Source organism: Dicentrarchus labrax, unplaced genomic scaffold, assembly GCF_905237075.1.
Source record: "Dicentrarchus labrax unplaced genomic scaffold, dlabrax2021, whole genome shotgun sequence".
Taxonomy (NCBI): domain Eukaryota; kingdom Metazoa; phylum Chordata; class Actinopteri; family Moronidae; genus Dicentrarchus; species Dicentrarchus labrax.
Window position 1 is genome coordinate 2,475,122 of NW_026136719.1, and position 17,500 is coordinate 2,492,621.

The 17,500-nt window shown below is 42.4% G+C and overlaps 1 protein-coding gene across 5 annotated transcripts in view; it reads left to right on the top strand.

The window, feature by feature from the left end:
* The window catches only part of LOC127351774 (WD repeat-containing protein 88-like), a 37,074-nt gene that overhangs the window by 2,986 nt on the left and 16,588 nt on the right, over positions 1-17,500 (top strand). For 4 of the 5 annotated variants that reach the window (XR_007880945.1, XR_007880943.1, XM_051379681.1 and 1 more), the window contains exon 2: positions 17,234-17,352. Coding sequence is in view for 2 of the 5 variants with exons in the window: in XM_051379681.1 (XP_051235641.1) it covers positions 17,234-17,352 (119 nt within the window). In the remaining 3 variants the exon portion in view is untranslated. The remainder of the gene's footprint in view (positions 1-17,233; positions 17,353-17,500) is intronic. The other variant, XR_007880944.1, reaches the window with a different exon arrangement.

Sequence of the window (17,500 nt, forward strand, 5' to 3'; positions counted from 1 at the left end):
TATATTTCTTTTTTTTTTTTTAACTCTCCCACAGACTCAGGAGGAAGTGGCTGCACACAACTTCAGTCAGCAACACGTTCTCACTCCCAACTCGTCAAGTAATGCCGCCTGGTCAGTGGCTCTACACTGTATATATCCCTCTAGCATCCTTTCTATGGATACACCAAGCTCAGCAATACTAATTACACAACCTTGGGTTAGACTTTCACAATAAAAGCCTAGTAGGAAACATTGCAATCAGGTTTAGGAACAAAAACTACTTGTTTAGGTTTCGGAAGTAGTTAGTAGTTTGGGTTCAGATAAGTATGTTAGGTAACATTAGTTACTTTATGTACATACGTAATGGAATGTAAGTAAAAAAGAAGTTAACGCTCACTAGTCTCACATACAGTGCTCTCCAGTGCAGAAAAGGACAATCACATATTTCCAAAGGTGTTGGAGGAACAAGTTCAGTTCATAGAACTGCAGGTGCCCAGTCAGCCAGGCGAGGTCACTACGATGTGACAAGACTGATGAGTTTAATCAGCTCTTTCTCTATTAATCCAAACTAAGTCAGCTGTTACAACCTTGTTGGGACAATTAGTCAGAAAGCACAGCCGGAACTTGTACACAGGATGTACAACTGCACTATGAACATGTGGCTCTACTGCATGTACCACCCTTTATCAATTATTCTAATACCACAAACACTCTTATATGAATGCTGTACATATGTTTTATTAACACACAACAATAAATGTGATCTCACCTTTTCATTAAAGGAATTTGGAGACTTGGTTCCTGTGTGGATCATTTTGATCATTGTAGCCCTTGTTTTTGATCCAGTCAGTTATGTTGGCAAGATGTTTCTCTGTCATGGCGCCCTTGGGCTGAAGCTTGTTGTACCAGAGATTAACCATCTCTGTACTGTGTTGCTGAAAACTTTTTTCAAAAATCTCAAGCCTGGTTTTACTGTTCTTGTTCTGAAAGTCATTTAAGTTCTTCCTGCTATCCAACCTGAATCTGGGCATTGAGCCAAGGATAGTCTCTTTTAAGGCGCCCACAGCATCATTATTGCTTATGGTTTGAGCTAAGTGTCTTCTAAAAACTTCTGATTTTGTACTGAGAAAGTCAAGATGTATTTCTTTAGGCACATTAACAGCTGGAAGTTCACGGCCATGATTGTCTTTCACTTTCTGAATCAAGTTGTTATCCGGATTAGATGAGTTAGTTCCCACTTCAATCATGACTTTTGCTAGTACGCTGTCCTTGTTCAGATCTAAAGCATCCAATATACTCTGCACTGGTGGCTGGTGATCTGCATGGATGAATTGTCCAAGTCCTGGATTTTGATTTCTATATTTTATCAAGTCTTTGTATAATCCTATTTTTCCAACCTCTTCCTCGAGTGCCTTTATGGATTCTTTTATCTTCTCTTTTCTTGCTGCTCCCTGTCCCATGTACCAGTCCCCTCCTCTGATTTCTTCCGTCCAGACTTTGCGTTTGACAAAAGGTTCCCATCGGCCTGGTTCACTGAGGAGAGTGTCGGCCACCACAGATCGGAAACGGTTTACTTCCATAGCAATCTCAACTTTACTGGCCTCTGGTTTCATGCCTCGTGCCAAAGCGTGAAACAGGCATCCCTTGTCGCTATTTTCTATGCTCACTGTCTGGTTATTGATCTGCACATCATAATGGCCTTCTGGTTTTTGGTCACTCTTTGGTCTGTAGATCAGTGTCACAGTTTGACTGGCGGGTTCAGTGCCAGGGCTCAGCTCCTGCATTTTGGTAAGTGTACCATGGCTATCCTCTGTTAGGATGACAACCTTGGTGCCGGTGGTTTCTGACAGGACTCTGATATCAAGGATGGTACCAGCAGTCTTTGGGTCCTTGATCTTTTCAGCATGTGACTGTGAGTGTTCACCTGTCTGTCTTTCAAGGTTATGTTTAGCTTTTGGCATGTATGCGATGTATCTGTTGTTCTGTCCAGCTCTGAGTTTTTCTTCTGTTCTGTCACTATTTAAGCCAGATCTTACATCATTGTGAATGAAGCCATTTATTTGGCTTTGAACACGAGAAACAATGTGACTGGAGAACTTCTGGTGGAACACCTCTACCAGTGCATCAGCCAATAAAGCACTGATGATGTCGGCTAAATCCTGTTTGGATTCTTTCAGTAGCTCTTTGTCTGAAGCAGAGAGCTCATTTATCTTCACTTTCTCTGAAAAACCTTTTCCTCTTTGAAATTCACTCAGTTGTTCATGAAGGTTGGAAAAAAACTTGCTTGAGAGGCTCAGAGCTGCACTGATCGCGTCTAATGCCAGTGCCTCCATGTGGTACATTTGGATCAATGTTAGAATTTCATGTGTTGTTCCCCCAGCGTTGGCTTTAGCACTGTCCAACACTGTGGAGAAGGATGAGTTCAGCTTGTTCTGCCAGCTCAGGTTTGCATAGAAAGGCTGTATTGCAGCGTTACTTAACTTTCTGAAAATGTTCAGCAGTTCATTCTTTCTGTTCTTGTCCTCTAGGAGATCATGAAGTTGCTTTTTATCCTCAAGGTGTGAGAGGATAATGAGGTCTACTAATGTAATCAGGGACTCTTTTTTCATGTTGGATTCCACTTCCTGAACCATTCTCTCTTGCACCCCATTTTTGATGCTGTTTAGTATGTCAGTCAGTATTTTATTTTCTACCTTCCCAACTCCATACATAACGACTTCCTCAACTATTTTTTTTGCAGTGAGTTTAAATGCATTCTTCATATTTGTCTTTGCAACAACACTTAAACCGCCTTTAACCTGGTTGGAGAGAAACTTTGGCATCAACTTCAGCTGTTTACCAAATGCCATAACTGACCTTTTACAAGCTTTGAAGCCCTTTGCAATCAGCTTTCCAACTCCAGACGCAATGAGAGACACACCAATAGAAGTTGCTTTTTGTGTAGCCCATGATTTCCAGCTGAATTCTCCTGTCACCATGGCCTCTATGCCACTGATACAGTCTGATATTCCTTCACTGATGAGTCCCATGCCGACTTGAGCAAAGGTACCAAATGTAAAAGCAGTGAGCAATGTTCCTCCAATAATCTGTAAAACTCCAAGACAGAACACCAGCAGACCTCCCCATGAGAAACGAGGCTTCACTTCCACAGAAAATACATATTCCAGTCCTCCACTGTACAGGTTGCAGGCTTCCACTTGGAGATCTTCATCAGCACTCGACACCAGAGAGAAAATTGATGATTCAACGGCCACTGCATCCCTGTCTTTTTCTTTTATTTCATCCAGCTTTTGGATGGCCTCACTAATGTTTTTGTCAATGTAACCTAACATTGTGCACTTGGTTGTGAACTGTTTGTCTAGGCTGGTAGGGTTACTGTTGGCTGAGTCTGCAGAGGACATTTTTACAAGCTGCAGACAGATCATGGATTCCTCACTGAGATACTTCAGAGACTCCTGTGCCTTTGTTAGATCATCTCTGGCCTGAGTGAGGTAATCTCCATTCCTCTGCTTTATGGTGCAGTATGCATGATTGTAGAAAGCTATAGCTGCCCAACTTCCATCTTGTTTCATGGCTTTTTCAAAGAGCCTTCTGCTGATGTCCCACTGTTTTTCACACAGTGCGATATTTCCAAACTTGATGTAGTGATAAATGCTGGAACACGGTGAAGTCTGATTCTGAGATTGACTTTTTGCCAATGACAAATCATCTTTCAAACTCTTCTGCAATTCTTCTCTCTTCAACTGTTCAATTTCTTCTGATTTAATTTGCAGCCAAATCCCCCAGAAGTCATTCATGGTGGCAACAACAGCTCTTCTGTCATCTCCATCTGTGTTCTCGTGAATATCTTGAAGAGTTTTGCAGTACTCTGAGAACAGGTCCTCCCGAAGTCTCAACTCAGTTACATCATTCATCATGTTATTTGTCTTTTCTGCTGCAAGTCTATCCCTCATGCTCTTAGCTTCTTCCAGAGAAGACACTGTCCTGAAAGACTGCTGCAGGTATTCAGTGGACATAATTATCTGAGCAGATCCAGGTTTACCTTTGCGTGCAGTTCGACCAAAAGCCTGAAGTTCCACTCTTGTGTTCTCAGAAAGGAAGGAGAGGATCACAAATAATCCTCCATTGTTGTTCACCTGTTTGGACACTTTTATGTCTGTGCCACGCCCTGCAAGGTTTGTGGCAACAATGACATCACCAGGAAAAAGTTCCTTACTTATTTTGCTCAGACTGTCATTGTCACTGTGGCAGTAGAGAATGATTTCAACTGGGATGCTGCTTTTCAGCTCTTCATGGATCTCTTTGGCTTTGCTTTTCAGCTCTTCGTAGATCTCTTTGGCTTTGTTGATAGTCTCGCAGATCACCAGGGCTGCTCTTCCATCTCTGTATGAATTTGGGGAAATCTGAGCCATAACTACCTGTTTTATTTCAGATTTCCACTCTTCAGCTGAGGTCTTCAGTGTACCTTTGACCTCAAACAACTTCTTTCTGTTGAATGTTGACATTTTGCAGACAGAGAGATTTGGATATAGCTTCTGTAAAAACTGAATGTCTGTTTTGCTGCCAAGTGTCCCAGTTGTTCCGTATATCTTCCCATTATACTTTTCAAAAAAGGAGATGTTTGAAATGTAGTTGGTCACTACTGAAATTGTGCTCAGTTTAATTTGATGTTTAATTTCAATAAACTGCTGCAGACCATCACCCCATTTCTTATTGAGCTCTACAATGCCAGTGGATCTGAAATCCACAGGACAGACATTGTCGTTTTCTACAACATATTCCCGTCCCTCCGTCAGTTGCATTGCCAGAAAGGCATTCTGAACCCACACTGACACTTTCTTCTCCACCAGATTCTTCAAGAATCCAGGAATGCTGATCTTGTCTTTATTGTTTGCACATGGGGTGTACTGAAGCCTCTCTGAGATTAATTCTGCAATGGGCTTGATGAGAGTTTCTTCTGAATCATAGAGAGGACAGCACAGTCCTTCCTCCAGGACAAGAAATGTGAGTTCTTGAATGTCCTGGTTGTTGTATGGGCTGTGCTTTCTAAGACTGAGCAATCCCTCGTCATCTAGAGTGTAAACAGTAAAACCATAGGGGACATACTGCTCAATGTCTTTGAAAAAATCTACCACAGCATCCTGACTCACAGTTTTAAGTTTCTTGAGAAGTTCATCCTTTTCACTTTGGTAGAAGTCCTCTGTAAATCCTTTTGGCACTGTGTTGCATTCTTCAGCGATGAGTAAAATGCCCTGTGGATCATTAATTTCAGTTTCTTCTGTGTCTATTGAGTCAAAAATGGCCTTGAAGAATGAAGCAGGAGGACCCTGAACAAATGTCTGGCGTCCTGTAGACAGGAAGCCATACTGGCTGACGTGGCCCCAGATCATGGCCAGAATAACGTTCAGGTGCTGCATTGAGACCATGGGGCTGGACAGGTAGGTCAGCTGCACTCCCTGATCCAGCAGCAGTGAGTCCACTTCATCGATTAAGATGCACTGATAGCTGCGATCAGGCCTGACATCCTTCATCTCAAATATCTGGCGAAGATGATCTGCAGCAAAGGCCTCGATAGTTCCATAGACCACGTCCTTCTGGTAGCATTCCTTACGATCATTATCTTCAGTTTTGTTTGTGTTTGTGTCAGCTGTTATGTCAAAGAACTTGTAGAAGTTGGTCCATTCTTTTGCATCTCTTTGACACAACACAAAAGAGCTGGACACCACATCTACCTTTTCACCCCTAAGCACACGCAGCACTGCAAACATTGCTATGACACACGACTTTCCTTCTCCAGTGCCCATCTCCAGGAGCTTCCCAGTGTCAGACAAGGCCAAAAGGCACCAGCTTATCATTTGATTGTTCCTGGGCCACCACTTCCCTTCAGCCATCTGCAGGTGTACAGCATTGCATAAGACTGCCAGGACTTCCTGAAGGTCTTCTGTGTCAGTGCTGTGACTCAGATCCCTAGCTCGCTGTACATCTGTGTGCTTTTTGATTTCACCGGTTTTGATCAGGTTTGTTACATGAGTTACTACACTGTATGATTTACTCAGGGTTTGTTCATCAATGTCTTTCATCCGCCGTATTTCATCAAAAAGAGTCTCAATGCTTTTTGCTTTCTCATCTCTAAGGCTCTCTTCTAAATGCTTGATCAGAGTTTCAGTTCTAGAAGACTCTAAGAGCTGAAGGAGAGATTTGTTGTTCTCATCTGTCCACTTGGTAGAAACCTGATATGTTTCCATTAAATGTAAAATCTTCATGATGGAGATACAGTCTTGATCATGATGGTGGTCAGTTAATGCTCCAAGGAGGTTTAAGGCCTCTGCTGGTGAGCAAAGTCCTTGTGCTTCGATATTCAAAACTATCTGGAAGAGTTCTTTTGTAGTTGTTGATGCTTGGAAATTATCCACACAGTCAAATAATATCTCCAGACACCATCTGCCTGCAGGAGATGTTCTGTTTTTCTCACTTTCTGTTTCTTCAGTGACCACTTTAAGGAGATTCTCCAGGAAGGTCAGAATGAAGACTTCATTAGAAGGCAGTCCCTGTCCAGATATTTTCTTTAAGATGGTGATGATTTTATTGTCAGTGTTTGTGTCTTTGCTGAGGTTGGTGTGCAGCACCTGAAAAAGAGCTTTAATAAACTTCTGTTTCAGTTCGATATCTTCACTGTGAAATCTACCCATGAGGTTTTGCAGGACCTCTGCAGCAAACACCAGGGAATCATTGTCCTTGAGCCTTGAAAGTTCCAGATTATGGGAAGAACTCAGACTTTGTTCTTCAATGATAAATCCACGACTAAGCAGCGGGTTCCCTGCCTCCATCACCTCTGCACCGTATTGGAGGTAATCAGAGACAAAGTCATTGATGGTACCGTACACAATGTCCACTTCATAGACATCCCTGTGTGATTCATTCCTCTTCTTCATGTTTGTGTTGAGAGAAATTCCAAGGTTCTTGTAGAAGTCAGACCAGTCCTCAGTTCGCTCCTCTGAGTGAGCATCAGAGCTCAGCACGATGTTCACTTTGTTTCCCGTGCAGACTCGTGTGGCTGCAAACATGGCTGTGACACACGGGTCCTCTTCCACACCAACCAGCTGTAGAGCTCCACTCTTTTGAGTCAGCACCAACGCACACCACTGCAGCATCTGCCTCACTGTGGGCCACCAGCCTTTTGTGTCAAACACTGCTTTACAGAGCTGAGACAGGGACTTCTGTATGTGGTCTGCATTGAATGTTACACATTTAAAGGAATCTTTCATTAATGGGGCGTCTTTTGGTGCATTTTCTGAATATTGCAGGACACCAGTGGTGATGTTTTTTATCATATCAATCACTGAATCTTCAAAATCCCATGTTATTTTTAATTCTTCTAGAGCTACAACTAGACTGCTCTCAGCTGTCTTTCTCAAAGTCTTTTGGAAATCCTGATGGAATCTTTCAGGGCCAGCAAAGTCAAGAGCCTGGATGAGAGAGTGCCCGGACTCATCCATCCACTGTGGTGATAAGTCATGCACTTGTACCAATGTAAGGACTTCAGTTATTAAAACATCGTCTGCATATTTCTGTGACAGGGCTCTAAGCAGGGTTAATGCCTCCATTGGGGTCCATTGGTTTGTTTGCACAAGTCTGAGGAGCATCTGAATGGACTCTGAGTGGGCTTCCTTTCCGTTCAGATGAGTGAGTGTGGATAAGAGGAGCTTCAAGCACTCGATCTCTATCTTCAAAATGAACACAGAATCAACAACACTCTGCAGCGATGATGTGAGAGTGCTCAGGAACTGTATAAAAAAGAGGTTCTCAGTGGAAAGTTCGTCTTCAGCCCAGTGTTTGGCTATGAGGACTGCATCAGTATCAGGACTGCCATAATCCTTGAGACAGTGCACAAGGTTGAGATACAGGGCTTGAGTCAGCAGGAAACTCTCAGAAAAATTACATGCTGACTGGCTGATGGACTCCACCAGGGACTGCACACCATTGGAGATGTTTTGTAGTGAAACTTCCTGGGATGTGTCCAGAGACAGGACACACAGCTCGGTGATGAAGACCTGAGTGTGCTGCAGAGTGCTGATGGACGGTGGAGCACGGATCCATTCATCAAACAGGAGCTGGTCCAGGACTGAGAGGATCTTCCCCAGCTGATCATCTGTCAGCTGAGTGAGACTGAGATCTGGAACTGGGAACTGGCATTTCAAAGAGAGGATTTGTAGAAGCTCGTCGCTGTCTGAGTCACAGTTATCCTCAAACTCATCCTGATGTCTGATTAGAACAAATGGCTTGGACTCACGTTCCTCTGAAATGTGTCTCAGTTGATTCTGGTGCTGCTCTTTGGCTCGTTGGAGCGATTCTTGTAGTCTTTGATTCAGTTCTTCTTCTCTCTGCTTCTCTTCAGCCTCTCTCCTCTGTTGTTCCTCCTCTCTCTTCCTTTCCTCCTCTCTCCTCTTTCTCTCCTCCTCTCTCTTCTTTCTCTCCTCTTCTCTTCTCCTCTCCTCCTCTCTCCTCATTTCCTCTTGATCCCTGGTGGGCTTATGAAAGCAACCTTCACATTCAAAAAAACGCAAGGGGAATGGTAATAATAATATCGTATAATGTATTTCGCTGTAGTATTCACCTCCATTGTATACCAATACGTTCCGTCCATGGACAGTACTTCGGTGACGATCTCTGATTGGAGGAAGGACTTTATCACATTTGCAGCATCTCCACCTGAACACTGGTTCTGGATGAAGGTTCCCCATTTTTGATGATTTATATGACTCATTCAGCAGTTGATTCAGCAGTTAAGTGATGATCCTGTGCAACCTGTGTTTCCCTGAAAGAAAAAAATATATATCAATTTGAATTACTTAATAACATAACAACTCATAACAGGAACTCCTGCTGCTTTGATTTTTTTTATGAGAAAGAGAGTAGTTCACTAAAAAATAAGACACCCTTGTAAAAATGTAATTCAATAAAAGATTGCATATTTATATATACATACTGTAATTTTAACAGAAGTAAAAAAAAAACTCTGCTCAGGCCCCACAAATGTTAAATTTTTTTAAATATACACTACAACATAGCATCTGATGTCAACCGAGGACAGTTTGACGACAGGGAAATTCCTTACAGAGGTGGGGTTTTTGTCTGGTTTGGCTCCTTAGCCCCATGAGCTAACTAGCTAATGGCAGTTAACATTACCATTAGCAACAGTTAGCAACTTTTAGTAATCCATCAGGAAATGCATTAAATCACTTCGGTACCACTGTCTTCAAACTGTCTCTGTTTGTCTTGGAGGTTGAGTTTCATCCCGGTCCGTCAGTGTCCACAAAGAGGCTGTTGATCCTCGTTTGGTAAGCTACAGTAGCAGTTAACTAACAGCAACTATGGCAGCAGTTAGCGGAGTTGAGTCAGAGCAGCCGGAGGACGTCAAAGGGAAAACCAGAGAGTATGTATCTATTCGGCACATCCGGTTGTGTTCAGACTTTCACAGTATAAACATTGTTGATGTGAGTTCAGTGAATGTTCTATTAAATTCAATTCAATTCAATTTTATTTGTATAGCGCCAATTCATAACAGAAGTTATCTCAGGACACTTTTCAAATAGAGCAGGTCTAGACCGAACTCCTTATAACATTATTTACAGAGACCCAACAGTACCACCATGAGCAAGACCTTGGAGACAAGGGCAAGGAAAAACTGCCTGTTAAAAGAGAGAAACCTCAGAGGTGGGTGGCTAAGAGAGGGGGTTACGGGGGTAGAGGGCTAGGGCAGGATGATTGAGTATGATCTAGTTTCACCCAAATCACTGATAAAGTTGTATTTTTGTACAGTAATAAGTGTTATTTTTATCTGTCAAATGACAAATAAATGCTGGTGTCTGATGGGAAATATCCACAGACAGGAAACTAGCACAAATTGTTTACTAGTTATGTAAGCTATTTGCTTTCTCCAATGGAGAGGGTTAAACTGTTTTAGCTCGCTGACAGTATGCATATTTTTTTTTAACAAAAAACAGGTGTGGTGATGTCAGCCTATGGTAAATGGACCTGTACTTGTATAGCGCCTTTCTAGTCTTCCGACCACTCAAAGCGCTTTTACACTACGTGCCACATTCACCCTTTCACACACATTCACTCAGTGATGGCAAAGTCCATCGAACAGAAACCAACATTCATACACATTCACACACCGATGCATGGCATCGGGAGCAATTTGGGGTTCAGTATCTTGCTCAAGGAGACTTCGACATGTGGCACCAGGGGCTGGGGATCGAACCCACAACCTTCCGATTTAGGAATGACCCGCTCTGCCTCTGAGCCACAGCCTATCCCCTGCTTTAAAGCAGGAGAGACTGGCATATACGTTGTTGGCATTTGGCCTCAGTGTGCCTCGAAGAGGGGTACGACCACATTATTGGCCAATAGTGTAGATGTCATAAAACTAAAGTCTGCAGAACACTACGTTCTCTGAATGCTGGGCTGCTTGTGGTTCCTATAGTCTCTAAAAGTAGAACAGGAGCCAGAGCCTTCAGTTACCAAGCTCCTCTCCTGTGGAACCAGCTTCCAGTTGTGGTTCGGGAGGCAGACACCCTCACCACATTCAAGAGTAGGCTTAAGACATTCCTCTTTGATCTTCCTATCTTAATGACGCCGTTACCGTTACTGCCAAACAATGCGGCGCGTTACTATAATTGAAGCTGTTTTTTTAATCAGACCAACTAGATCTCTGAGCCTAGAGGCAAAGACTTTTTTTTACTGTTCTTCCTTGGTTAGTGGGCAGTGCATGAGACAAACGCATAAATGCTGACGATTGGCTGAGGTTGAGTAAAATTCCATGGTCAGCCAATCAGAGGTAGAGTTGGGCGGGTGTTCGAGAGCACGCATAGTCGGACACACAACGAACAACACAATCGAGTCAGTCAACGAGAGACAGGTATGGCGAGTTGTGTTGCATCTTATTACATTTGCACTAAAAAGAGTGTATATATTGTCTGAATACGTTTTTGGTACATTGCTTGAAGAGCATCATTTAATTTAGATTTATTTGTTGGCTGGCTGCAGCCTCTTGAAGTGAGATTGTCAATGGCCAGAGAAAGAGATTTCTTTTTATGTATTACCTGTTTATATTTGGATTCCTTAGTTTTGCTATACATTGTACTTTTCAGTTAGATTGAAAGCACCTCATATTGTTACACTGTTCTACTTTTTCGAGTAGTAGCCTACAGTATATCTACAATTGTAGACAATTGTCTGAAGTTTTTTTTTGTTTTATTTGCACTACAAAGAGTGTATATATTTGTTATTTATTTTTGGGAGAGTGCTTAACAAGCATAATTGAATTTTGCCCAGTTGTGGCCTGTTGAGGGGCAATAAATATAAAAAGTTCCAAAACATCTATTGTGTTATTTGTATGGATCCACTATATAAACATAATATCTACATACATGGCATTTGATTGGAGGCTAGTCTCACTTTGTCCCACAGCAACATTAAAATAGTTTAGATTTGTGTACATTGTTTCTGTTAATAATGTATTAAGTGTCCATCTCATTATAATATTCAGATTTATCATAAATAATTGAACATGCACATGTATTTTAAGTTCCGTTAAAGAGGGGTGGAGGTGGGGTCACATTTAGCATTCATAAATTTACTTGAAAGTAAAGCAGTAGTTAGTGAAGTTACTTTTATAATTTGTAACTGAGTAACTAATTAAGTTACTTTTTGGAAGAAGTAACTAGTAACTGTAACTAATTACTTTTTTAAAGTAACTTGCCCAACACTGTTAATTATCTCCCATCTTCATGGATATCATCATCATCATTAGTCATTTCTATTAGTTAGTATAATAATGTATAGTATAGTTGTTGCTGTGCACCTACCCCCCCCCCTCTGTATTGTTGTACTTTCGTTTACCCAAATAATAAACCAAGGGTCTCAAAATGAATCAACAAAATATCATTATTAATCAAGGTGATGTGCTTCATAGAAATAAATATATAAAATATAGAAATAAAAAATGTAAATATAAGACTGCAGACTAAAATCTACAGGAATAATCAGTTAGAATAGAAACTGAAATATTGAATATTACACAGCAGGTTATTGATGTGTTCTCTGTAAACATTTAATCTATTAAATAAAAAGTTTTCATTATGTTTATTTTGGGTTTAAAGTTTTCTTACCTTCTGGGGCAGGGAGCAGTCTCTGGACTCTTCTGTTCTCTACACTGGACTGGACTCTCCTCTGCCCTTTTATAAACCACCAGTCTCAAAATGAAACTTGAATCTACTCTCACTTTCGATTGAAAATCGAATTCTCTGAAATCACATGACCACACACAGGCTTGTTCTTGGAATCTAATCTACTCTAAAAGCTATTGATTGATCTCAAAAAGTTAAATATCCCCATTGACCAAAAAGTAAACATCCATATTGACCGACCACCCCCCTGTATCTGCATGAAATGGTTTGGTCCTGCTTTAGAGCACTTATCAGTGACTGTGTTTATTGCAGTCAGTAGATGGGCCAGAACTACAGTGATCACAATGTTAACTAGTAAATCAACATCTGGTTTTCCATAAAGGAAAGAGAGAAAAGAGAGAGAGGAAAGACAAAGGAAAGGATGTCACTCTGTAACCCAGTGTTTCACCAAGAAAGGAGCCTATAGTCTGTGAGTGCTATTAACCTGTTGGCTTAATGTCCATAGTGAAATAAGATACAGCTACAGACTAGTGTCAGCCTACATTTAATCACCATTAATCAGTTCAGGGAAACGTTTAGCAACATATTCATATTAAATCATTGTCCCTGCCCCTTTTAGCAGACTTAACAACAGATGAGTCAGCAGCACCCCAGTCTCTGTACCCTCCCAGTCTCCCCATCACTGTACCCCTCCCAGTCTCCCCATCACTGTACCCTCCCTGTCCCCCCATCACTGTACCCCTCCCTGTCTCCCCATCACTGCACCCCTCCCTGTCCCCCCCATCACTGTACCCCTCCCTGTCTCCCCATCACTGTACCCCTCCCTGTCTCCCCATCACTGTACCCCTCCCTGTCCCCCATCCCTGTCCCCCTCCCTGTCCCCCATCACTGCACCCCCCCTGTACCCCTCCCAGTCTCCCCATCACTGTACCCTCCCAGTCCCCCCATCACTGTACCCTCCCTGTCCCCCCCATCACTGTACCCCTCCCTGTCTCCCCATCACTGTACCCCTCCCTGTCTCAGTGAAGGTGAGCAACATTGTGTTCAATGACAGGCCAGTTAGCATCATTGCAGGGAGTCTGTGGGGATTTCTCTGTCTCTCTTGCTCTTTTTACCATTACAAAAAGGAAAATGAAATATTTATTAATGACAGAAATTCAAACACATTAATAACAATTATTTTCTCACATAATGATCATTATGAAATAAAATAAAAGAACAACAACCTACTGTCTGTACTGGATGCTGGACAGTTGGAAACAGTGAGTAGCTTACCTGAGCCTGCATGATACAGACAATATTAAAATAATCCAGTTTGATACGTTCATTTAGATTGAATTATGGAATGACATCTATAGATACAGACTTTATTATAATAATAATTCATAATAATAATTCATAATTAATATCATTAAGATAATTTTCTATGTTGAAATGTTACAATAAAAATACAGTGAGACTGTAAAAGATGGCCTTTAGCACATTTTTATGGTTGCTTTTAATCTTTTATCAAATAGTGAACTGCATACTGTATGCAGACTGCATGCATGTACAAATCACCAGCAGTAAATATTGTGCTAGTACTAGTATTGAACTACAAGAAGCAAGACAGTTGCAAGCCTTTAATTAGAGTTATGTAAAGCTTTTGATGGGACAGTTAGGTCCTAGAGATGTGGTGACAACAGCTGCACACAGGGGGCCCAATTTGATTTTTTTGTCATGGGGCCCAAAATTCCTGGCGGTGCCCCTGAATGGAGCTAACAGAGCTAACCAGTAAATGGATTCCTATTTCTAATAAATTACGTGGTATCGGATCGGTGCCTGGACTCCAGTACTCACTGATACCGATGCCAGCATTTTCGGCAGTATCGGAGGCATTCCCGATACTGGTATTGGAATCGGAACAACTCTATACACAATCATAAAAATACCAGACCCAGACAGGATATAACAATACATTAAAAAGTAATGTTCAATTAGTGTCACGTCCAGTTAGTGGTCGCACTTGTGATTGGATTTGAGCCATTGTTTTAGTTGTCCTTTAAAAGAAGGGTATGCGGGGGCATTCCCTTATTGTGGGAATAGACAGCACAATAGACAGCACGTTCCTCCCATACGCGGTACGCCTGTGGGGAATCTCACAGTCTCCTCTATCACAAGCCCTGGTGCTCATACCTCCCAGAGTCCTTTTCTTTATGAAGTCAATCAGCGGTGGTGGGGCAGCACCTTGGAGACTTTTATATACAGAGCAGGCAAATCTAAAACCTTTAAAATTATGGAAATGTAAGGTAGTAGCCTAAATACTCCACAGGGTGACACTGTTGCGCCCTCCATTCTTCTGTGAATACTGCAAATGTTGAAGTTTGTCCCTTACGTGACACCGTAGTTGGCTTATTCATGCCATGCGGGACGCCATCTTGGTTAAATGTTTTCATTCATTGTCCAGTGACTAGCTTGTTAAAGGACAATTCCGGCTCAAAATGACCCTGGGGTTAATAACACGTGTACCGAGTTGGTCCGGTCTCTGGGATATGTTTTCATGCGAATCAACCGTGACCGGTTTTAGCACAAACCGCTAATTAGCTTATAACGCTAGTCAACAGGGCACCGAGTAACGTGAAGAGAAATCTATTTCTATTCCACAAACAAGACTCAAAATAGCACCACACTTACACGGTAGCATAATGAGGGCCCCTACCTGTAAACCAAAGCATTGAGAACTTTGTAAGTGTACAAACAGTTTATTAAAAAGATAGTTTAGAACAACAGTAGTTCTCGTATACAGGCGGGCGCCATCTTGGGAACAGTCAGGGGTTCGGTCATTCATGCAGATCAATGATAAAGACTTCCAGCTGGCGATGTGAACTAAAACAAATGTAATTTGCTCAATATATCAGAAATAATCGCACCGATGTAAAACACAACTCGTCTAGTTACTCAGTGGATAACTGTCCATCTGGTCCCTCCGGTATGACTCGCTGCCTCCAATTTATTTTCGGGACATGGAAAAAAGTTTCGAGTGCAGCTCTGTTAATCAGAGAGGGGAAATCTTCACACTGTACAAAACACTGCGTCTCTTGGGTGTCGCGACGCAACAGGTCCCACTCCGTGCAACACAGGCACTCCTCTTCGGTGGCCATATATTAGCTTCTAATAAACTGTACTTGACCGGAGAACGAGATGGTGGTTATGGGTGATGACTGGACCTGATGAGGGTGCCAATTTGTATGGCTTCAGTTTTAGAGCTGTTCAGCTGGAGGAAGTTGTGACTCATCCACGCCCTCATCTCCTCCAGGCAGTTGGAGAGGGCTAGAGATGATGGTGAAGAGGGAGCAGATGATGATGAAGGGACCGGGGTAGAGCATAGGTTGGGGTTGGTTCGCAGGTATAACTGAGTGTCATCAGCATAACAGTGAAAAGAGATGCCGTGTCGGCTGATGACACGACCCAGTGGCAGCATGTATAAGATGAAGAGCAGGGGTCCTAGGATAGATCCTTGGGGGTCACCACAAGAATGAACCATGAACATTGAAGGAATCCTAACTGGGAGAAGCTGACTGCAATTACTCAAGCTGGGTCCGATTGCAGCTCGGCGTGCCAAACATGCCTCCAGCTTGCTGTGAACAAAAGCCTATTACAGCACACCGTCTATGAGCCAAGAGCAGGCTGGCAGCGACAGAAAGCGTCATGTCTTCAGTCAGCCGGCCGGCTCCAAGAATCCAGTGTGCCGCATTTCTGAGAACTGCCCAAATACAGACTGTGACACGATCGGCTGTTTGTTTTGGTGCACATGTTATTTTCAGACCTCACAGAGTCACTGAGCCGGACTCTAGAGGCCAACGACTGAACTGCAGGTTATTCCGGATCCACCATCCGGTACTACCACGCTCTGTGCAACGTGCATTATGCTGGAGTCTTACTTTCGGTTTGCTGCCTGGTAATCTGATTAAACACAAACTAACTCTGTCTAATGTGTCTCTGTCTCAAACTAATGTGCAACAGCAAAAATGGACTGACTGTTGAAGATAATGGACACCTCGAAGGACATTATCAGTCTTATACCATCTAGACAGACAGACACACAGACAGACACACAGACAGACACACAGAGTCAGTCTCAGTCTTATACCATGGTCACTGATTACAGACTAATACAACATCATTTGTATGTCCACGTGTTCTTAATCAAAATCTAAAGTTTTCTAGACAGACAGACAGACAGACAGACAGATAGATAGATAGATAGATAGATAGATAGATAGATAGATAGATAGACAGACAGACAGACAGACAGACGGACAGAAAGACAGACAGACGGACAGAAAGACAGACAGATAGATAGACAGACAGACAGACAGATAGACAGAAAGACAGACAGATGGACAGAAAGACAGACAGATAGACAGACAGTTAGATAGACAGACAGACAGACAGACAGACAGACAGACAGATAGATAGATAGATAGATAGATAGATAGACAGACGGACAGAAAGACAGACAGATAGACAGACAGTTAGATAGATGGACAGAAAGACAGACAGACAGACAGACGGACAGAAAGACAGATAGATAGACAGAAGGACAGAAAGACAGACAGATAGATAGATAGATAGACAGACAGATAGACAGAGAGACAGACAGACAGATGGACAGAAAGACAGACAGACAGACAGACAGACGGACAGAAAGACAGATAGATAGACAGAAGGACAGAAAGACAGACAGATAGATAGATAGACAGACAGACAGACAGATAGACAGACAGACAGACAGACAGATATACTTTATTGATCCAGGGGGAAATATGTTCAGCATGTTAGTGTTGGCCTCCATCAGTGTTGCTGAGAAATGAAGGAGAAAAGAGGGGAAAGCTAAAATTAAAGCTTGTTTCACACTTTTAATTGTTTATTACATGTTTGTCTGACGTCCCACTGCTCCTGAAGGCACCATTGTTGCTATGGTAACTGCCGCGGCGGTAAAGCTAACAGCAGCTTTTAACCAACAGTTTCTAAGATGGCGTCTAAAACCCTCGACCCTTTATCGGTTGAGGAACCTCCGACAGGAGGAGGAGAGGAGGAGAGGAGAGGAGGAGGAGAGGAGGAGAGGAGAGGAGGAGGAGAGGAGGAGAGGACGGAGGAAGAGGAGAGAGGAACCGGAGCAGAGTGGAACCGGCTGACGAAGGTAAAACATACCGGAACTTAACGGTTAGCCCGGCCGAGGTGCGTTCACTGTCCGGTTGTCAGAAGTTTATCATACTGAGTTCCAAACTTTTAAAATTATTAACGTTACATTAATATATAACATAACACAATATAACTTAATATATAAC